Source organism: Gobius niger (assembly GCF_951799975.1).
Source record: "Gobius niger genome assembly, chromosome: 3".
Lineage (NCBI taxonomy): Eukaryota > Metazoa > Chordata > Actinopteri > Gobiiformes > Gobiidae > Gobius > Gobius niger.
In genome coordinates, this window is record NC_136854.1 from 2,996,527 (window position 1) to 3,019,947 (window position 23,421).

A 23,421-nucleotide genomic window follows, 5' to 3' on the forward strand; every position below is an offset into this window, starting at 1 on the left:
TCTCCTCACCAGAGGCCAGAGTCTGTTCAGTCACATCAGACACGGGTCAGACACGGGTCAGACGCGGGTCAGACACGGGTAAGACACGGGTCAGACACAGGTCAGACACGGGTCAGACACGGGTCCATAGAATTATATACATGGAAGAGGCCTGCTGTCCCAGCTCCTGTCTCTTTACATAGAGGTGCTCAGTGGCGCATGACTCCAGTTTCATCCGCCATCGCGGCCCAAAGTACCCGTATGACGCGTCATCTGTATCTATGCTCCCACGGCCCAAGTGGGTGAAAGCAGCGGGAGCGCACGGCGGCCGACGAAGCCTCAGAGCGGAGCGGACGCCATTACGCGTCAAATCTCTTAATATCATCGTTCTTTAAATACAAAATGTTTTTTTAAGGCCATTTCAGGCGAATAATCTCCTATGCTACGATGACTTTGGGGGTTAGTTTGTCAGTGCGGGGCTTAAAAAGCTAGATTAGCTTAGCGGCCCTTCAAACATATGTAGCCGCGCTCATGAACTTACGCTCGGCCACTTTTCTGGGAAGTTTCGTAAGTGCTGGAAGTCTTGTTGTTGTGATAGAAATGATAAAAATAGAGTTTTTACTTCACTGTATTTGCTTGTATGACCTCACAACTAGAATTATTTGGCTGAAATACAAAGAAGGAGCACTGCAAAAGTGTTTTATATTACATTTTCTTTGGTAAAATATGAGGTATTGGTTTTTATATAGCATTTATCTGTACTGTGCTGGATCCAGGGCAGATGCAGAAATCATGCATATTTTGTAATGTTTCAATATTGGTTTAATGGTACTGTAGCTTTGTTATCTGAAAAGAAAAGTATAAACATCCACTGAAGTAACTGATATTATCCTCAGACATGACTGAGCCCCCACGAGGCAGACCTGCTCAGGGGGAGTTCAGAGATGGTCCTTCATACACATCCAAGGTCAGCTGATGTAAAATATCTCCACTTTAGCTCATGCCAAAGAATTAGGTCTTTACAAGAGGACTGACCACCACCATCAGCGCCTGTACAGGAGGACTGACCACCACCATCAGGGCCTGTACAGGAGGACTGACCACCACCATCAGGGCCTGTACAGGAGGACTGACCACCACCATCAGGGCCTGTACAGGAGGACTGACCACCACCATCAGGGCCTGCACTGGAGGACTGACCACCACCATCAGGGCCTGTACAGGAGGACTGACCACCACCATCAGCGCCTGTAGAGGAGGACTGACCACCACCATCAGTGCCTGTGGGCGGGACCAGCCGCTTGACCATAAAAGGGCCTTTAGACTTTCTAATGATTATTTTCTCATATTATTAATGACTCAGTGTTTGTGGCTGATCTTCAGGAGTCTTGTTTTAAACTGGGTGAAAGAATATGAATGACATCATTGGTTTGTGACTTTTGTAAATGTGCTTCTCTGTAGGTTCGTCCTCATTGGCGTCGGTGTAAATGACATGACTGTGTTCATTAAACGACTGCACTGTTGTTTTGTTTCTCTGCCTTTAGCAGCAGCATCAGCAGGAGTCGTGGAACATGGCCTTGTTGGTTACAGTATATTGATCATTTTAATACTATCATTCATGTTCTCCTAAACCAACATGAACATTAAACTATATTTAGAAGTGTACAAACACTTTATGTAGTTATGAAGCAAGTAAATACAAAAATATTAAAAAAGTACTTTTATTTGGCAACACTAATCTCATGAAGTACAACAGAAATGAAGGTTATAATGTTTGGGCATCAGACCTGTTACATTTGTTTTGTCGTGTTATGAGCTGAAAACTCAGCAGCTCCAACAAAAAAAAAGATGAAATTATTTTTGTTTGCATAAAAACTGAAAAAATCCTATAAATCACATATTTTGTCACAATCATAGCAGTGGTTTGGAATCTTCACTCTAATGGACTCATGGGAAGTCACAATAACTCGCTTTGTGTTGGAAAATGACTTGTCTGTTTGCAAAAGTCTATGAAAGAACAACAACCCTGTCAGCATCAGACAGTCATAATAAGGACGTGAGAGGATTTCATGTGCAATGTTTTCTTTGTGGTGCTGGGAAGCAGCACTAAAGTCCTACAGAGAAGTGTGGACATCAGGAGGAGCCTCTGGGCTTCAGGCTGGACCTGCAGAGATTGAGGAGCTTCATGTTAGTCCAAATGAGTGATTTACACTTTGATTTACAACCGTCTTTCAGAGCCAACTTTAGACGCACTTATTTCTTCAGGCGTTTAATCAGTGATTCTTGGGCCGTTCTGGTTTTTGTGTTGTCGTTGGCCTTTTATTGTGTATATTTTTCCGATTTTAAACTGTTGTGAAGCTCTTTGTGGCTCTTGTCTGTGAAAGGTGCTGTGAACATTACTGAGCCTACTCACTTACACAAATAATACAAGTCGTAAACTTACCAAGTACATTCAATTCTGCTAGTATGTTTTAAATTAATCAAACTGTTACGGGTTATTAGTGCCATTATTTAATTTTCAGGCGTTCCTAGGAGGACTCAGACAAACCTATCCCTAAAATGGCCGCCATCAGAGTTTTTACAGATTACTCAAAAATACGTGAATGTGCCAAGGCAACACTTCAGGCATGTTTTTAATGAGGGAGTGACATAATAACATGATGTAAAGCTTGAAAAAGTCGATTTTGCATAATACCCCCCCTTTAACGATGTATTTTTGATGCTTTACAATTTTTTTTATGAAGAAAAATAGTCCATGTCCTAAAAATAGTAATTTTAAAGAAATATATTTGCCTCAGTGGGAAACTCTATTGTCTATGGCCAAAAGGGCTTTTTGGGCTGCTGGCTGCAATACCACGGCCTGCCACTAGCACGTCCTGGAGACGGGTGAAAAAGGGGGGACCCCCCCACTGGTCTCGATATGAGACTGAGCCACATCCTGTTACAGTTTTCAGGAAGTACTTTGCCCTGTTCCTGATCAGAGGTACGTACTTTATCTCCTACAATTACCAACATTAACTTTACAAAGACTCACGAACAAAGAGACAAACACCAGTGACTGTATCAGACTCACGAACAAAAAGACAAACACCAGTGACTGTATCAGACTCATGAACAAAAAGACAAACACCAGTGACTGTATCAGACTCACGAACAAAAAGACAAACACCAGTGACTGTATCAGACTCACGAACAAAAAGACAAACACCAGTGACTGTATCAGACTCATGAACAAAAAGACAAACACCAGTGACTGTATCAACTCATGAACAAAAAGACAAACACCAGTGACTGTATCAGACTCATGAACAAAAAGACAAACACCAGTGACTGTATCAGACTCATGAACAAAAAGACAAACACCAGTGACTGTATCAGACTCATGAACAAAAAGACAAACACCAGTGACTGTATCAACTCATGAACAAAAAGACAAACACCAGTGACTGTATCAGACTCATGAACAAAAAGACAAACACCAGTGACTGTATCAGACTCGTGTGTAATAACCTGTTCACTGACAATGGCAATAAAAACATTGTGATTCTGAAAGAGCAGGCGAGGGTTCAGTGAAGCAGAAACAAATATGTCAGTTTTAGACTGGGCGTGCGGAGACTTGTAGAGGTCTTCAAGTGCGACCAGTCGAGTAGTTCACTGCTCTACAATGTGTGGATTTGACTGAAACCACCGGACATGAAGTTAAAGCGCGTGGGTAAATGTTTCCTGTTCAGTTTGGAAATAAAGATGCTTTGAAAACAGGAAAACAAAGCTTAACCCCTTAACTCCCACCTGAACCGAGCACATTTTCTCCAGTTTGGCTTTACCCCAATCCAAAAGCTTCTGGAAAAAAGGTGGGAAAATAGAGACAGAACTGAGACGAAAACAATGATGATGTGGAAAAAAAGTGACAAAAAAAATAAAAAAATAAAAATAACAACTGACAAAAAAATGACCAAAAAATGACCAAAAAAAATGGCAAATGTGACAAAAAATGATTTTTTTGGACAAAAACGACAAAAAAATGACAAAAAATGCGACAAAAAATTACAAAAAAAAGGACAAAAAAGCTACAAATAATACCCCCCCCCCCCCCCAAAAAAAAAGATGGAAAAAAATCTGACGTGAGGAAAAAGATTCATTTAGATGAGTTTTGTAGCTCTTAGCTTTCAAATGAGGTGTTACACTGGCCTACAGGATTTGGGTAAAGCTGAACTGGAGAAAATGCTGTCGGTTCAGGTGGGAGTTAAGAGGTTAAACATTAGCTCCTCGTGTCTAGAGTCGTCCCTCAGTATTGTGTGAGTTAGTTCATAAACCTTTACCCAAATCAAGCTGATCACGGCCCTGTTCAAATGACCTGAAACCTTCTAACAAATAAAGCTGATGCAAATGATGGAATATTGTGATCACAATGTTTCACTGGGAACAAAATCTTTAAGATCAGATAAAAGATACAGAGCTGAGTTGAGTTAGGCAGAATGTTTCCAATTTGAAGTAATTAATGTTAAAGGAATAGGCCACCGTTTTTACATACTAAAATATGTTCTTACCTCACTTTAGTCGAGTTACTATATCCCCGTCTGGTCTTTGTCCGTGCGCTCTGTCACGCAAACGGAGCACATACGCAGCCTCTCCCACATGTCACATAGCTCCGAAAAAGCTCACGATAGAAGCTACCAAGCTCTTCCACGTGTTCCCTATTTAAATAAAGTTACGTGAAGTGTTTTCATGCGAAGTATATTTACACAGAAATGTAACATGTCGATTTTATAAGCAAATAAAAAGGGGGACTATATTGTGAGGCGTAATGATACGAGGAGCAAAACGTCCGCGCAGTAACTCCTAAAGGTTATTGACGGAAGTGAGCGGGGGAAGTCTTTAGCAGTTACTACGCGGACGCTGTGCTCCTCGTATCATTACGCCTCACAATATAGGCCCCCTTTTTATCTGCTTATAAAATCGACACGTTACATTTCTGTGTAAATATACTTCGCATGAAAACACTTCACGTAACTTTATTTAAATAGGGAACACGTGGAAGAGCTTGGTAGCTTCTATCGTGAGCTTTTTCGGAGCTATGTGACATGTGGGAGAGGCTGCGTATGTGCTCCGTTTGCCTGACAGAGCGCACGGACAAAGACCAGAAGGGGATATATTAACTCGACTAAAGTGAGGTAAGAGCATATCTTAGTATGTAAAAACGGTGGCCTATTCCTTTAAACTAATGATCCTCCAGTAGAAGTTAAAAGTAGAAGCCCCAATGTTTAGCAGAGAAAGAGTAAAACAGGACTAGCTACAGCTCGGGGAAAATGGTAGTACTAGTATTGTGAATACTGAAGTTACTGAGTGGAAGTCTGATTTATGTTTCTGTTGTGACAAATTATGAGCCAAACCATTACATAATGATATAGTTCTAGCTAAATAAATCATGATTCAATACAGAAAAAACATCTTAACAATAAGCTGCACAAAACATTTCTTTTTTCACCTAAAGATAAAGAACTACTGACTTTACTGAGTACCATATGTACAAAAGCAGAACTCGAGCCTGTACTCAGGTGAATACTCTGATGGTAAATCCACCACTAATAATGTATGTGCTACTTCTACATTATTTGTGTAACAATGACAATGTTTGGTCACAGGAAAAATGTCTTTTTTAAAATAGGGATGCACCGATGACATTCTAAAGAGTTATTATGGGACATGTGACACTTGTTTGTTTTTAATGTATGTCTTGAATTGAAGCTGTAGAGGAAGCTGTAGATAGTTACTTTAGTAACTGATAGTAATATCATTGTTCTACACTGTGGCAGTCGGATCAGCTGAATCAACATGGAAAAAATGCGCATGTAGCGTCACAGCCACCTTCAAAACGGCGTCCACATATCCCTTTACCCCAGAGCGTTCGTAAAGTACAGGTTTATAAACACAGAGTATATTCATCAAACTGATGGCGCTAAAGTACATTTATTTCCTGGTTGGGTATGGGGTCCTTATAAGACACGCCCACGTCTACTGTCGCCCTGAACTGATTGAACGCCTCCAACACAAACGCCTCCAGAGATTTGTCACACCTGTGAACATTCACATGGAATTATAGCTGAGTTGTTGTGTGTCGTCTCCAGGCCCAGGAAGGTGGGGCTGCGTCTGAAATCGCCTCCTCCTGGATTAGATCAAGGAATGAAGCTCCTGCTTCTTGTTCATGAAACACTGTAGAACCTCCTAAAGTCTGTGTGAACTGAGTTTGCTACAGCCCAGAAACAGGAAGAGAAGGAGATTTGTCATTTTCTTCTCTGAACGTGCGTTTAGAGGCTAAACAAACATGCACCTTATTTCCCCAGATCCGTTTGGGCTGAAGCAGCGTCTCAGAGCTGGACACATGATGGAGGACACGGAGCCCAAAGCTGAGAGGTGAGGTCCTCCACTGTTCTCCAGAGTCAGGATTAAAGTCTGTGCTGCCTCAGTGTCCACAGACCTGCTCCTGATGTCAGTGAAGAGTCACAGCTCCAATGATAATCACAATGTTTGACACTTAGAATGTGCTTTACAAGCCTGTGACCGAGTCTCTCACAGTGCTGCTGTACACATGATTCATCCACTCCAGACTCAGTGGTGGTAAGCCACTATTGTAGCCACAGCCGCCTCTGGGGTTAGACTGACTGAAGAGAGGCTGCCGATCTACGCCAGTACCACCACTCACACACTTATTCATTAGAGCCTTTTGTACATCATTATAGTAGAGATAATGGAGCTGATTCTTTTCAGGACTGATTAGTCTCATTCAGATAGAAATAATTGTGAAAATTCTAACTGACCTAAATGAGTAAAAGTTTTTTCCAACACTGAATAAAAACATGTGTCTTTTTCTAAAGTGTGTGTAAACAGTTTGACAAACAGGTCCTACAGGTGACGGGTCAGACTGAGAGCACTTCCATAAACTCCTATGGAGAGAGTTTGATCAAAGGCTGTGGTTTTGCCCGGTCAGGCTCAGCTCGGGCCCCGCCCTGGGCCAGGCCTGGGTTTGGGCGACTCGTATGGTCTGGTTTTTATTTCACAGGGACAATGGACAATTTAACATTGACCAAAAGAAAATCAATGTATGATCTTGGTGTCATCCAGACACGTCTCCTCTGCTCCTCTTTCTCTCTTGGTGCAGTAAAGCTTCTCCATGTCTGATTGAAGCACAGCTGTCCTCAGTCTCGTGCATCAGCCTCACTGTGCTCAGTGTTCAGTCTGATGCAGGACAGTCCCATGTGTTTCACTAAAGTCTTTTCTTCTTTGTCTCAGGATCCTCCAGAAACCTCCTCCGTCTGAATCTGGTCCCAGATGTGAGTCCCTCAGGAGTAACTGGTCTAAGGACGAACCATGGGACTTCAGGACAGGGCGGTGAGTTTAGCCTCTTCTGTTCAAAGACCTCCTGAGACTGGCCCAGTGAGAAGTCATCACTTTAACGCTGAATTTACGCTAAAAGAAGCACAGCAGAGCAGCATCAGCACGTCATTTTGTTCCATTTGAACTTAAACAAGCGAACAGTGGGAGGAAAACGTGTCTTTAGGCAGCGATAACTTCATCCAGACGTTTCCTGTAGTTGCATATCAGACGTTCACAATGATCAGGACAAGTTGTAGCAATGCTAGCTAGCTAACTTTTAGCCTGGCGCTAACGAACAACAAGGTGAAGAAAACCACCTCCTGTTTATTTACCTGTGATGGAGATGAAGTTGTAGATATTGTAGCAACATTTGATCTTACCTTCCGTGTTCTTCCAGATGAAGGTGGAGATTTAGATGAATAAATAGAATAAAATAGCTTTAAATGAATTTGCCATATTGTCACACCATGATGTACATTTTTGTTCATATGGCCCCGCCCTAATGTTTAAAACAATAATGTCTCATATCTTTATGTTCTAGTAATTCTACACAATAATAAGTCAGATTCAACAAGTCCAAAGACCAACTGGACCTTCTTTGCCAGTTTGCACACATTTCTTTGAAGCATTGCAAAAATATCGTCTGAATATCGATATGGAGATGTTCATTTTTGTCACCATGTCCCAGCCCTAGTTGCCGACCCCTGGGCTCGGTTATGGCCATTTACTCACAACAACAGCGACACCAAAGCACGACTCACCACTGATGTGTCCGTGAGTCCTTCTTCTCCTCCATCTGCGTCACTGCAGCTCCACATCCCTCCTGTCACTTCCATCTCTGTCCTCAAACGTCCTGGTGTCTCAGACCTGTGTCCCCCGCTGTGAGCAGGGCCGACTGGGACTGAAAAACGCTCTTACCACCCGCCTGGACCACATCCAAAAGCTTCTCAACTGGAGAGCAACAGTCTAATGCCTCATTTGAAAGCTAAGACCTACAAAAGTGATTGTCATTTGTCATGTTGTCGCCTGGTTTTTGTCACATTGTTGTCGTTTGACATGACCTGTCTGAGGACGGGCCAGTGCCCGAAACGTTACATACGGTTTAAGTAATAAATACTTTTGGAGCTTTATAGTTGTGACACACAAACATATGACTCACTTACACACATGGTTATTTTCATATGTTACTGACATGTGTTTTCACCAATGTTAAACTGTGTGTTTTATAAATGATATTGTCCCATTTCAAATAAAACATTGTAAGAGAATCTAATTTTCACACAGTTATATTTCATGTTTATGGTAAATGTTTTGTCTGTTTTAGACCCAGTGTTGACGTCAGACCAGAAGGTTCTGAACCAGGCCCCGTCTGTGAGTCCCTCAGGAGCGACCGTTCCATGTGGGCTCCACCGAACTTCTCCTCAGATCTGTAAGATTGAGTTTGTTTAAACACAAGGACAGACAGTGGTTTAATGAGGTTCTGAAAGTGTGAGAGAAACAGCTGAATCCTGAGGTGTCTGCTTAAGCTTCCTCTGGTGTCCCCTACCACTAAAACATGTACAATAGTTCAGGATGAATGAGAGTGTGTTTGAGAGTGTGAGCATGGAACAACGGATGCAAATTAACCCAAGGCTACAATCAAAAGTAGTGTGTTCATTAACATGCACTGTCCTGACCAAATAAGCCAATAAATAAATACACACAGGTCTCTAAAATGGGGGGCAAAACAACATAAGTCACGTGACTGAAACGCACGTGACCTAATCTCCAGCTGAAATTATGATGTAATCAAATACTAGCTAACGTAAATGATTCTTTTGTAAAAGCCTTCATAATATCTGTGATCTGTGTCACTTTCAAAAGAGTTTGTCATTTTTACATTTTTGAATTGATCCAGAATCCATTACAGTCCAGAGCCTCGTGATAAAGAACAGTTTTGTGTTTAATTCTGTCTCAGGACACTCCAGAAACATCCTCCGTCTGACCCTGGTCCCGTCTGTGAGTCGCTCTGCAGTGACTGGTCGATGGGTCATCCACATAACTTTTCCTCAGAGCCGTGAGTTTCCCTGATGTTGTGGATGATAAAGTCATGGACAGATGTGAGTTCTCTGTTGTGTCTCTGTCACAGAGTGGAGCAGGCTCCAGAGCTCAGAGCTCAGCAACATCACACTCAGCTGGACTCCATATTTAAGGTGTGTCCTTCACTGAAGTTTGGAGATGTTCAGATGAATGGACTTGTTTCACACAGATCTGACACTGACTGCATTTGTGTTATTTCTAATGTGTCTGTGCAGCTTCTGGAGGAGGACATCTTCACTTTTGTCCAGAAGGAGCTGAAGAAGCTCCACAAGGTTCTGAGCACAGATTACCCAGAATGCTTAGAGCCTGATGAGGATGAAGAGGCTTTTCTGAAGATCACTGTGAACTTCCTGAGGAGGAGGCAGCAGAAGGAGCTGGCTGAGCGTCTGTGGAGCAGTAGGTCCATTTCACTCAGTCATTTGATCTTCTCTGAGACTCAGGCTCTGTCTGTGTCTTCATTCAGGGACATGTTCTGGAGTTCTTCAGCGTAAACTGAAGCGTGACCTGCAGCAGAAGTGTCAGTGTGTGTTTGAGGGCGTGGCTAAAGCAGGAAGCCCCGCCCTCCTGCAGCAGATCTACACAGAGCTCTACATCACAGAGGGAGGGGCCTCAGAGGTCAACCAGGAACATGAGGTCAGACACATGGAAACAGCCTCCAGGAAAGCAGGCGGAGCAGAGACAGCCATCACATGTGAAGACATGTTTAAAGGCCCCGCGGACACAGAGGCGCCCGTCAGAACAGTGCTGACAAAGGGAGTGGCTGGCATCGGGAAAACACTGCTCACTCAGAAGTTCAGTCTGGACTGGGCTGAAGGCAAAGCCCACCAGGACGTCCAGCTGCTGTTCCCCTTCACTTTCAGAGCACTCAATGTGCTGAAGGACAGGAGCTTCAGCCTGGTGCAGCTGCTCCATCACTTCTTTAGAGCAACAGAAGAAGTGAGCAGCTTTGAAGATCTGCAGCTGCTCTTCATCTTTGACGGTCTGGACGAGTGCAGACTTCCTCTGGACTTCACCCAAACCAAGGCCCTGACGGAGCCCACAGAGAGCGCCTCAGTGGAGGAGCTGCTGGTGCACCTCATCAGGGGGAGCCTGCTTCCCTCCGCTCGCCTCTGGATAACCACACGCCCCGCGGCGGCCAATCAGATCCCTGCTGAGTGCGTCTCCATGGTGACAGAGGTGCGAGGGTTCAGCGACCCACAGAAGGAGCTGTACTTCAGGAACAGGTTCAGAGACGAGGCCCACACAATCATCTCCCACATCAAGACGTCCCGAAGCCTCCACATCATGTGCTTCATGCCAGTCTTCTGCTGGATCCTCTCCACAGTCCTGGAGCATGTGCTGAAGACCAGAGAGAGAGAAGAGCTGCCCAAGACCCTGACTCAGATGTACATCCACTTCCTGGTGGTTCAGGCCAAAGTCAAGAACATCAAGTATGAAGGAGGATCTGAGACAGACCCACACTGGAGTAAAGAGACCAGGAAGATGGCGCAGTCTCTGGGAAAACTGGCCTTTGAGCAGCTGCAGAAAGGAAACCTGATCTTCTACGAGAGTGACCTGAGCGAGTGTGGGCTGGACGCTGCAGCCGCCTCAGTGTACTCCGGAGTCTTCACACAGGTCTTTAGAGAGGAGCCAGGCCTGTACCAGGACAAGGTCTACTGCTTCATCCATCTGAGTGTGCAGGAGTTTCTGGCTGCTCTTCACGTCCACCAGACCTTCGTTGACACTGGAGTCAACCTGCTCTCCACAAAAACACAGAAGTCCACTCTGCTCAGAGTCAAACCTAAACTGAAACATCTGCACCAGACGGCTGTGGACCAGGCCTTACAGAGTCCAAACGGACACCTGGACTTGTTCCTGCGCTTCCTCCTGGGTCTTTCACTGCCGACCAATCAGAGCCTTCTCCAAGGTCTGCTGACACAGACAGGAAGTAGCTCCCAGACCAATAAGAAAACAGCTGAGTACATCAAGCAGAAGCTGAGTGAGGAAGTGTCTGCAGAGAGAAGCATCAACCTGCTCCACTGTCTGAATGAACTGAATGATGGTTCTCTGATGGAGCAGGTCCAACAGTACCTGAGGTCAGGACGTCTGTCTGAAGGTGGACTGTCTCCTGCTCAGTGGTCAGCTCTGAACTTCATCTTACTGTCATCAGAAGAAGCTCTGGAGCAGTTTGAGCTGAAGAAATACTGTGCTTCAGAGGAGGCTCTGCTGAGGCTGCTGCCAGTGGTCAAAGCCTCCAACAAAGTTCTGTGAGTGAGGTCTATGTAAGTATGAACCTTCTAAACTTCTCCTAAAACAGTGTGTTCTCTCCAGACTGAGCAGCTGTAACCTGTCAGAGAGAAGCTGTGAAGCTCTGTCCTCAGTCCTCAGCTCCTCTAGTCTGACAGTCCTGGACCTCAGTAACAATGACCTGAAGGACTCAGGGCTGAAGATGTTGTCTGTTGGACTGAAGAGTCCTCACTGTAAACTGGAGCAGCTCAAGTCAGAGGGTTTATCTTTCTTTTTCTTATACCTCTTATGCCTGAGTTTTGTATCTGAACAATGTTTTATGAATTTGATTCCAGTCAAAGGCAGTAAAAACACTTTTAGAGCTTTAAACCTGGAGCTGCAGGATTTTCTTTCATCACATTGAAACTGAGGTTTGAGCTGCTGCTGTAACGTGACCTCAAGGGCTGAGGGTTTGTTTGTCTTCAGGAGAATCATGTTTGTCTCTGCAGTCGCTGTAAACAAACTCCACCTGTGTCTCGGGCAGAGCGAACTGCAAACTATTATCACGAAACAAACAAAGTCTCACGACCTGAGAGTCGGACAGAGTCACAGAATCATCATTTCCTCAGGGAGCAGGTCGAGGTGGTTCAAAACAGACAAACTCCTCCGTTCATCACCGTACGCTCGTATCACTGTATTTAGCCTCGTCCAACTGGAACATCTTCACTGCAGGTTTTTCATGTAAATATGAGAAAACAAACAGCGTTTTGCAGCTTTTGATTCAGAGATTGTATTTATGCCACTGAACAGGAAGGAAGAGAGTGCTATGTTAATGTGAGAATGATTAGAACTAAGTATGTTCTCTCTTCAGACTCTTGCCTCTTGCTTTTTGCAGGTTTGTGTCTTGTTGCTGATGAAGCTGAAATGTAATAACTGAGCACCGTGATGTTTAACAGCAGTTTAGAAGTTTATGCTCAGACACATGAAAATCAAACACAGGCGATATATAAAATATTAAAACCACAAATCGATTCACAATATCAGTCTGGAAAATCACAATTATTTTTTTATCCAAGCTGTGCAGGTCTAGTTAAACTTGTTACAAAGTTGTTCCTTCATCAAAAACAGCCTGAACAGGAGCTGAAATAACGCCTGTGTGACCATCGTCTTCAGTGTTTCAGGAAGTGACAAAGAGCACGACCACATCAGCTGTGACTCTGATTGGCTGCTCCTAAAGTTTAGAGTCAGAACAACAAGCTCTAAATAGAGACAAAGTGAATTTAGAACTTGCTGAATTTGTGTTTTGAGCCACTTGCACATCTTTGAATAGTCTTTGAATCTTCTCCAGTGGCTGTTCTGCTGCTGGAGCTTATGAGACGCTCCTCATGTTCCTCCTGAGCCCCAGGAAGGAAATCACTGGACATGTGTGGTCAATGTGGTATTTTCTAACCAATGAGATGTAAAATATTGTTCAAGTTGTGTTTGAGGTTATAGAGGGTATGTGAGTGATGTCACAACAGCAACAATGTCACTTAGTCAATTTGAAATGTAGAAGCTTCTCTTTCTGTTCAGATTTAAACACCTGTAAAAACATTCTCTTTAAATCCAGTTCTTATTTTTGTGTTTGTGTAACTTTGTGTCTTATTGTAAATGTTCCGTCTCCTCCAGACTGAGCAGCTGTAACCTGTCAGAGAGCAGCTGTGAAGCTCTGTCCTCAGTCCTCAGCTCCTCTAGTCTGACAGTCCTGGACCTCAGTAACAACGACCTGAAGGACTCAGGGCTGAAGATGTTGTCTGTTGGACTGAAGAGTCCTCACTGTAAACTGGAGCAGCTCAGGTCAGAGGGTTTACTCTTCATCTCTGTGAGTTTGTCATTTCTATGACTCTGTTTAAACCTGTGTGTTCAGACTGTCAGGGTGTCTGATATCAGAGGAAGGCTGTGCTGCTCTGGCCTCAGCTCTGAGGTCCAACCCCTCCCATCTGACAGACCTGGACCTCAGCTTCAACCATCCAGGAGACACAGGAGTAAAGCTCCTGACTGCTCTACAGGAGGAGCCCCACTGCTCACTCTCCACTCTCAGGTGAGGACAGTTTTTACAGTTATGACGTTATTACTCTCATTTACAGTGTAAACATTTTAATGGAAGAAACTGTATTTTTATTTCATTTGGATCCATTTGGATTCTTTATGTCTCAGTGACATCAGCTCATGTGTTTGTGTTGATCTTTAAATAAAAAGGAGAAGCAGTTTTATCCTAACGTATGTGGACAGTTAACAAGTCGGCTCGTCCGGGAGACTCTTCAGAGTCTTAGCATTAGCCTTGTTCTCCAAGTTTGGTCAATGAGCTGAAGATGTTTTAAAGTCAGACGCTGAAGTCAGAGGTTTTTATTGTGCACTTTTGATACAGCGACGTGAGCGTGGCTGAAGCACAAAAAAACATTTTAAAATCACGCATTCACGAGTGAGAACATTTATTATATGTGTTATGTTTTCTAATCGCCCCAAAAATAAAAACAATTTAGGAAAAAGTATCCACAAGAAAGACCTCATCACCCCCCACACAGCTGTGTACCTCACCATACTTTAGTTTTGTGCTGGGCTTCACTGTTTATTTGTAACGATCAATTTAAATCAGGTCCCTGATTCCAGGGCGACACAATGACCCTGTAACTGTGAGGCTGTTTAGTTGTTCCTGTGTGACATCATCTGCATGCCCTGTTTACCTGAAGTGTGTTTCCTCAGACTGGATCCTGCTGGAGCTGAGAGGTTAAAACCAGGTGTCAGGAAGTGTGAGTATAACGTTCACACAAAGCATTCTGGGAAACAAGCGACACAAACAAGAATTCAAGTTTTAATATGAAATAAAATATGAGTTAAATGTGACTTCAGAACATTCCAGGTTATGTGTGGCTACGTCACAAGAGAAACTAAACTGAAACATAAATAAATGAGCTCAGCTTCACTCAGACGATCCTGTGAAGCCTTTGGAACAGAAGCATTTTTACAGAAACATTAATTAAAGCTCCTGTTTTATTCTATTGTCGGGGTGAAATGTTACAAACTGTGGCTTAAAAATGTGCAGTTTCATCATTTTTTTTTTCTTAAGTGATGCAATAATTAAATCGATCATGTGTTTATTGATATATTTATATTTGAATCTTTGAGTCCATTTCAAATCAATATAAATGTCGTTCTCCTCTAAAGAGTGAACAGGGACTAACTGCTGCTGTGTTTTCTCTCCGTCAGATTTCACTGAACTCTCTCTGGATCCAAACACAGCTCAGAGGAACCTCAAACTGTCTGACAACAACAAGAAGGCCACACGTGTGAGAGAAGATCAGCCGTATCCAGATCATCAGGACAGATTTGAGAACTGGGCTCAGCTTCTGTGTGACTCTGGTCTGACTGGGCGCTGTTACTGGGAGGTCCAGTGGAGAGGATGGGTTTCTATATCAGTGTCTTACAGAAGAATCAGGAGGAAAGGAGGAGGTTATGACAGTTGGTTTGGACGCAATGATCAGTCCTGGAGTCTGGTCTGCTCTAAAGATGGTTTCTCTGTTTTGCATAAAGACAAAGAAACCCCCCTCCCTCAGCCCTGCTCCTCCTCTGGGACAGTAGGGGTGTATGTGGACTGTGCTGCTGGCTCTCTGTCCTTCTACACAGTCTCCTCTGAGGAACTGATCCACCTCCACACCTTCAACACCACCTTCACTCACACCCTGAGCCCTGGGTTTGGGCTCTGGACTTACGGCTCCTCAGTGTCTCTGTCAGACTGAGGATCAGAGTCTCAATTATACAGATGAGTTTCAGTCACATGACCTTTTCCGGACATTCCTTTCCCAGTTCATTGATTAAACAAAGTAAATCATTAGAGATGTTGGAAAATCTCCTTCAGATAAATAAATAAACTAAACCGTATGAAGGGAAACTCTCGGTCACGTCTTTGTCTATTTCTAAATCCTTTTGTTCCAGAATCCTGAGTTCAACATCTGTCATTAATGTTTTAGTGCTTGGTGTACGGGGGACAGACACAGTCTTTATTTATTCTGGTATTTGGATTAAGTTATTTGGACGCACACCAGTGTTTGTTTTGTTAGCTTTTGATATTTTAGTCTTTGGTTTACGGAGGAAAGACACAGTCTTCATTTGTTCTGGAGAATCTACACACTTGATTTGTGACAATCCGGGAGCAGGGTTGGTGGTTGCAGAGGGGCGTTCTTTTTTGTTTCAACTGGGCCACACTCAGTAGAGGTCAGATATATAACTATGCATTTTAATTAAATATGCTAAAAGTAAAACACAGCCTTAATCACAGCTTTCTATTGACGGATTTTCATTTATTTTATACATATATTCAATAAAAAAACAAAAAACAACACTTGACAGACCAAAGTGCTTTACATTAAAACACAAGGAAAAAAACATTCTGTATAAAATGACATCGAAGACATTTGAAGATTCAAAGATTCTAAAGATTTTATTGTCATTTCTCTCAAGTCCTTGGTGTGTGTGTGTGTTCTTGTACTCACTGCATTATGAGGACCAGTTTGAGCGTTTAACCAACAGAGTGAGGACATTTTTGTAAAGTGAGGACATTTTAGGTGGTCCTCACTTATTTGAAGAACTGTTTGAGGGTCAAGATGTGGTTTTAGGGTTAGGGTTAGACTTGGGTTTAGATTAAGGTTAGGGTTAGGTGCTTAAGGTTGGGGTTCGGTTCTGGGTAATACATTATGTCTATGAGCGTCCTCACAAAGATAGAAGTACAAGATTGTGTGTGTGTGTGGGGAGGGGTTCAGCTTCCTGATGTCCTGGTGAATGCCATACCGCCTTTGCTCGGCCCAATCCCGTCAGATCTTGGAACCTAAGCAGGAAGGGCCTGGTCGGTACTTGGATCTGAGACCATTTGGGAACACCAGGAAGCCATGGTGAATGTGGTGAGTGAGTGAGTGAGTGAGTGAGTGAGTGAGTGAGTGAGTGAGTGAGTGAGTGAGTGAGTGAGTGAGTGAGTGAGTGAGTGAGTGAGTGAGTGAGTGAGTGAGTGGTGGTCGGAGGGGCAAATGGCACAGACTGGTTGCCTCCCAAAGCACACGAGGTTAAAGTGAGTTAAAGTGATATTTTCATCGACTGAAGAAGCCTTTGTGCACTCATTTGAAGAGCTGGGAAGTGGACACAACAGCCAGCGGCGCGTCAGCCATAGCCATCAGTCACACATCTCTGTGGCTTCTAAACTGGCCACTAAAATCACTAAACTAATCCTAAAACTACACAAACACCAAAGTAAAGTAGCATAAACAGAAAGAACAGCTAAAATGGAACAGCACCGCCATGTTAGATTCCATTAGTTTTAATCAGTCTGAATTTGTTTTAGCTTCATGGTTAATTTATCTCTGCCTCTGCCTCTTACTCTGCCCCTGCCTCTGCCCTGTCCCTGCCCTGTCCCTGCCTCTGCCTCTGCCTCTGCCTCTTACTCTGCTCAGCCTCTGCTATGCTGCTGCTCTGTTTGAAGCAAAGCAGAAGCAGAAACGGAGAGGGGGAGAGAGAGGAGAGAGAGGAGAGGGGGAGAGTTGTTGGCTCTGGTCATCGTCTGCCTGGGTCTCCGGGTGCAGCCTGGAGGTCCAGGAGGTTCATGTCTGGACCGTGGAGGCCCCCTGCTCCCTCTTGTGAAGGAGGCGTTTCTCCTAAACGCTGCTCCTCTCTGGAGGAGCGTTCAGCGGCCTCCTCCATTACGACAGCTTGTCCTGGAGGAGTGACCTGTTTCTGGAGACCGTTCTCCATAGGCAGATCTTCCTCTGGGACGATGAAGCCCATGTTTAAGAGCAGAGCTGTAGACGCTTTCCTCTTGGCTTCTTTCTTTGTGAAGGCGGTTCCTGTTCCAGTAAACTGGTTCAGCGACGCCTGGATGGTGAACAAACAGTTGTTCTTCATCATTTTCTCCTCCAGCGTGCGATACACGGCGTATTTCTCTCTGCGGAGCATCTGTAGCTCCGACAGGCGAGAGCTCGGATCTTTCCCCAAGCCAAAGTCCGGCCCGATGTGGACGCAGGACGGCTCGTCCTTCCTGGAGGCTGATGGAGCAGTGTTCTGGGACAGGTTCTGCAGTGACCTGTCCCCTGGTGCTGGAGTTACGTCCAGCAGGTCTTTTTCTGGGACTTCGTAGCCCATTTTCTGTAGCAGAGCAGTGGACGCTCTTCTCTTCGCCTCCTTCTTGGTCTGGGCAGTTCCCACAGCGCAGAACTGGTTTAAGGAGGCTTCGATGGAGAAAAGCCAGTTGACTCCATGGATTGTGTCCGGGAGCTGCCTGTACCGAGCGTACGGCTGTTTGAGAACCATCTGCAGCTCTGACAGACGTGACGAAGGGTCTTTACCCAAACCAAAGTCAGGGCGGACGGGGGACGCAGCATGGGCCGTGCAGTCGGTGATCGGTGCAGGGCTTTCCATCTTCTGCCAGTTAAAGCTGCTTTTGTTCATGTAGACGTGTGAATAAAGCAGAAAGAGCTAAGAACAAACAATGTTTTTAGCTCAGAGGGCGATTTCGGTTCTCGTGTCTCGGGGAAAGCAGTCGTTTCGTCGAGGAACTGGTTCCAAGTGAGAGATGTTCTGGCTGGCTTGACTTAGCAAACTGTCCTGAGTGGAATGATGTCATCTGTGATCATGTGATGCTCGGAATGACGACCTCCACGTTGCTTGTGGCAACGCTGCCGGAATCCAGGAAGTAAGATCTGTGCACGGAATGTTCCAGACAACTTCCTGTTTGCTCTAGTGAGATGAATAAATAAAGGCTCTTTCAGAGTTTTCAGTGGAGATATCCTGCGTAACTGTGGTGTGAATATCTGCTTTTGCACATAAAAACAAAAAGGAGATCTTATATATAAGTTGAAACCATTTACCATCCAGATGTTTTCAGCTGTGGTCCACATTTAGAACAAAGCCTTGTTAGTAATCATCAATGAATGTTCAGACCTTTAAAGGTTTCAGTTAAAATACAAATTAGCATCTAAACGTGTCGTCTGAGCTAAATGCTAACTCAAATCCAGCCAAATGTTTGCTTTTTGTGGGTCAAATTTAAATCTTTGGAACTAAAATAAAACCACACATTTAAACCTGGCTCCGTCCATTATTTAGATTTCGATTTCTCTCATGTTTTTGTAGTAATTTACAGCCGAAGAGATTCATTTATAAATAAGTGTTTTCAGGACAAAATCTGAAAAAAGTGTGATCAAAGCAACATCTTACAGTGAAATGTTGGTCTATGTTTACGTTCAGAGAGAAAACTCTTATCGAATCTCAAACTCGAGCTCATGAAAAATCATCTGCAGCGTCTCCACATCTTCTGCTCTCAACTTTTGCAGCACTTTTATTTATTTTTTTATTTTTATTTATTTAAGACGAGACACTTTAGGTGAAAGTATTGATGTTTCACGCAGTGGTGGAAGTGGAGATTTGTATCTATTTTCCTCCCTTTACATCTTAGTTTTCATGTCAGATATAAAAATGATGATGTTTATTTTAGGATGTTTTGTCTGCGAGGTGGGGGCGACCCGGAAGTAGAAAGGCCGTCTTTCCCGCGGGTTTTCATTCATAAATATTGACAGATTTTACATCCACGTGTCCTGCTAAGGGGCCCCGTGATGACGCTTTCACCCAAATATGGTGTTTTTCCTCCGACGAGACGCTGGAGCGGAAAAGTGGAAGAACGGGCCGAGCATGCGCACTCGCTACAAAACTTCAGGGCTGGTTTTCTCTGAATGAGAGAAGCCGCACTCGGGCAGAGCCTGAGCCCTTATAGAAGCTCCCACAGACTCCAAACTTTACAGGCTGAGACACAACAAGATTTTGAAGGTTTTTTCAGAGGGATTTTTTAATATCTAATTCCTAGCCTGATTTATTCAGCTTTGAAACCAAAAAAACAGGCGGAATTTGAGTTTTTACAGATTTTTTCACTGATGATTAGTTTATTGAAAAACTAAGCAAAATATCCAAAATCCCCTCTGAAAAAATCTTAGTTACTAATATGTCAATAAAATAAAACCATAACATTTAATCTGGCTCAATTCATTATTTTCGTTGCCCAAAATATAGGCAATTTTGGCAATTTTAATGCTCAAAATGCCTTATTTTTTATGTGAGAACATAAAATGACAGAAAAAATGCAACACATTTTTTTCTCATATTTATATCTGTGATGTTCAGCAAAAGTTTCTAATTGACATCTCTACATTTATGTTTTATCCATGTTCACCTGCAGTGTCTCGCCTTAAGAGACTTAATAATACAGGGAGGTTTAGGTTTTAGTTGTTTTTTAATTAGTTTAGGATTTTATTTGAGCAATTTACATTCGTTTTTCTTTCAAGATTCATAACAGTGCAATTGTAGATACTCAAAATGGAGTCGGCTGGAACAATAACGCTCACACTTCCCCATATTCAATTCAATACATTAACGTAACATCATGAATTATTGTCGTATAACTTGAAGACTGTGATTATCTCCATCAATCCACAGACCGCGGTTTATCCTAAAATCAATCGACGCCGCCCAAGAGGTGACTTCCTGTTTCGATCCAGCACACCAAAATAAAAGCACCATCTTATTCATTAGTTCAGCAAAACACTGAACATGTGTGTATTTAATTATATTCTTGTGATGTTGTTGTTGGTTTATTCCCCCAGTTTTCCACACAGGAACCTAAAGTGCATATGACAAAAACATTAAAGGAATAGGCCACCGTTTTTATATACTAAGATATGTTCTTACCTCACTTTAGTCGAGTTAATATATCCCGCGTAACACTGGCCTATGTAACCTGGGTAAAGCTGAACTGGAGAAAATGAAAACGAGGCGGGCTTTAAGAGGTTACATTTAATTGACTCACTCATTTCCCATCGATGTAGCATGGTCGGCACGGCAACAGTTTAAAACGGTCAGTGTCCAATAAGAAAGTGAATCAACGAACATCACCACAAAAAGGCAAACTAAAGGAAGCAAAGTCTTGAATATATTTGTGTTATATATGTGTTAAAGGAATAGGCCACCGTTTTTACATACAAAGATATGTTCTTACCTCACTTTAGACGTGTTAATATATCCCCGTCTGGTCTTTGTCCGTGCGCTCTGCCAGGCAAACGGAGCACATACGCAGCCTCTCCCACATGTCATATAGCTCCAAAAAAGCTCACGATAGAAGCTACCAAGCTCTTCCACGTGTTCCCTATTTAAATAAAGTTACGTGAAGTGTTTTCATGCGAAGTATATTTACACAGAAATGTAACATGTCGATTTTATAAGCAGATAAAAAGGGGGACTATATTGTGAGGCGTAATGATACGAGGAGTAAAACGTCCGCGCAGTAACTCCTAAAGGTTATTGACGGAAGTGAGCGGGGGAAGTCTTTAGGAGTTACTGCGCGGACGCTGTGCTCCTCGTATCATTACGCCTCACAATATAGTCCCCCTTTTTATTTGCTTATAAAATCGACATGTTACATTTCTGTGTAAATATACTTCGCATGAAAACACTTCACGTAACTTTATTTAAATAGGGAACACGTGGAAGAGCTTGGTAGCTTCTATCGTGAGCTTTTTTGGAGCTATATGACATGTGGGAGAGGCTGCGTATGTGCTCCGTTTGCCTGGCAGAGCGCACGGACAAAGACCAGACGGGGATATATTAACACGTCTAAAGTGAGGTAAGAACATATCTTTGTATGTAAAAACGGTGGCCTATTCCTTTAACACATATATAACACAAATATATTCAAGACTTTGCTTCCTTTAGTTTGCCTTTTTGTGGTGATGTTCGTTGATTCACTTTCTTATTGGACACTGACCGTTTTAAACTGTTGCCGTGCCGACCATGCTACATCGATGGGAAATGAGTGAGTCAATTAAATGTAACCTCTTAAAGCCCGCCTCGTTTTCATTTTCTCCAGTTCAGCTTTACCCAGGTTACATAGGCCAGTGTTACGCCTCATTTGAAAGCTAAGACCTACAAACTCATCTAAACTGATCTTTTTTCTCACATTGTCGCCGCGTTGACGTCAAGTTCTTTGACATTTCTTTCTACATCGCTTTTTTGGCTGCATTTTCATGTGTTGTTGTCGCTTTCCCAGCATGTTTCCGTCTCGATTCTGACGCCTTTTCCAAGAAGCTTTGAGATGTGGAGAAAATGTGGTTGTTAATGCATCGTATGTGTAAAAAATTAGCCAAATGTGTGGGTTTGTCGTGTTGACAGATCAGACGAGTTATCACTGTGTTTCTTTTGTGTTTCTTTGAGTCCCTAATGAAGGTGGGAAAACCGCTAGACTAAAGCAGAGTTCATGTTTGGCAGCGTCTGTGCTCGAGGCGGGATTCAAACCCTTGACCTTCCGATCATGAGACTTCCCGCTCTGCCCACTGCACCACTGACGCCTTTGTTTACTCAAAGAGCTTTCCAGCAAAGATCCACTCACCCATTCACACGCTCACTCATACACCAATGTACGCAGACACTGGGGGCAAGGCAGGTGAAGTGTCTTGCCCGAGGACACACCGACAGTGTGCCCCTGCAGGATTCGAACCGCTGGTCACAAGATGACCCGCTCGACTCTCTGTGCCACTGTCAGACTGAAGCAGAGCTCATGTTTGGCAGTGTCTGTGCTGGAAAAGGCGTCTGAAATCAGTCTGTGTGCATGAAGGAAGATGAACCAATGAGCTTACAGCAGCGGCCTCAAGACCCGCCCCCTGATTTGCAGACATTAAGAGAAATACAGAAAGAAATACAGAAAGAAATACAGAAATACAGAAATAAACAAATGTATAGAAAAATAAATACATAAATAAATATATAAATAAATACAGAAATAAATATATGAATAAATAAATGCACTTATAATACATGCATGCATTTCTTTGCGCATTTGATCTTATTTATAGATATATTTATTGTTTTGGCAGCCACGGTCCTCCATAATTCTAGTCTCATGAATCGACGAGTCGGAGGAAACAATTTTAAACGGTTTCCAAACCAGTCCCTCCAGGATTTTGTGATGTTTCGATCGCAACTATTAACGCAACATCAACCAAACTCCGAGAAATCAGTGCGGAGTCGCAACTTTCCCGCAACTATTCCAATAATCCGCAATTTCCTTCACAACTTTTCCTTAACTCCACAATTTATGAACAACTAAAGTGAGTTTCTGATCATTTAAATATATTTTACATGTTGTGTTTTCGCATATTTGCCTGCGCCTCCTCTCACTTGCCTGGGCCTGAAGCTCCGCCTCCTCTCACTCGCCTGGGCCTGAAGCTCCGCCTCCTCTCACTCGCCTGTGCCTGAAGCTCCGCCTCCTCTCACTCGTCTGGGCCTGAAGCTCCGCCTCTTCTCACTCGTCTGGGCCTGAAGCTCCGCCTCCTCTCTTTACAGCTTTAGGACTCACAGTTCTGTTGAACCGGAGCCGAAGCTCTATGTCCATGTGTGAAATAAACATTCGTCCTTTGGTCTGTTCTCCTCGGATTTCTTTATTTCTTTATTTAAGGATTTACCAACGCAAAGACTACTCTTCCTGGGGTTCATTATCATTCTAAAGACAATACACAGTACAGAGGGTAATTTACACACATCAACAATATAGAGTTCCAAATTCAATTCAATAATTGAGGTAAGGAAAAAACAAAACAAGTCAGGTGCATTACAATACTCAAAGCAACCTTAAAGAGTAACTAAACACCAAATCCACTTTTTTTTGCTGATAAACGGTCTAAATGGTTGTTGAATAGAGTTAGCTACATGGCCCAGTCAATATGTTGACAT

General features: G+C 43.3%; 1 protein-coding gene and 1 long non-coding RNA gene across 2 annotated transcripts in view; both read left to right on the plus strand.

The window, feature by feature from the left end:
* The first annotated feature begins 743 nt into the window (after positions 1-743).
* Positions 744-23,421, plus strand: part of LOC306961406 — a 174,736-nt gene continuing 152,058 nt past the window's right edge. Inside the window, exon 1 of the long non-coding RNA XR_013792761.1 lies at positions 744-946. This is a non-coding gene — a long non-coding RNA (uncharacterized lncRNA). The remainder of the gene's footprint in view (positions 947-23,421) is intronic.
* LOC306960426 (protein NLRC3-like) lies at positions 6,302-15,410 on the plus strand (the record flags this gene model as incomplete). The annotated part of the gene is made up of 11 exons (XM_079552857.1): positions 6,302-6,390; positions 7,267-7,365; positions 8,675-8,779; positions 9,479-9,542; positions 9,645-9,825; positions 9,893-11,675; positions 11,740-11,907; positions 13,303-13,470; positions 13,541-13,714; positions 14,377-14,423; positions 14,881-15,410. The coding sequence occupies 11 exons, from the start codon at positions 6,302-6,304 to the stop codon at positions 15,408-15,410; spliced, it is 3,408 nt and encodes a 1,135-aa protein (XP_079408983.1).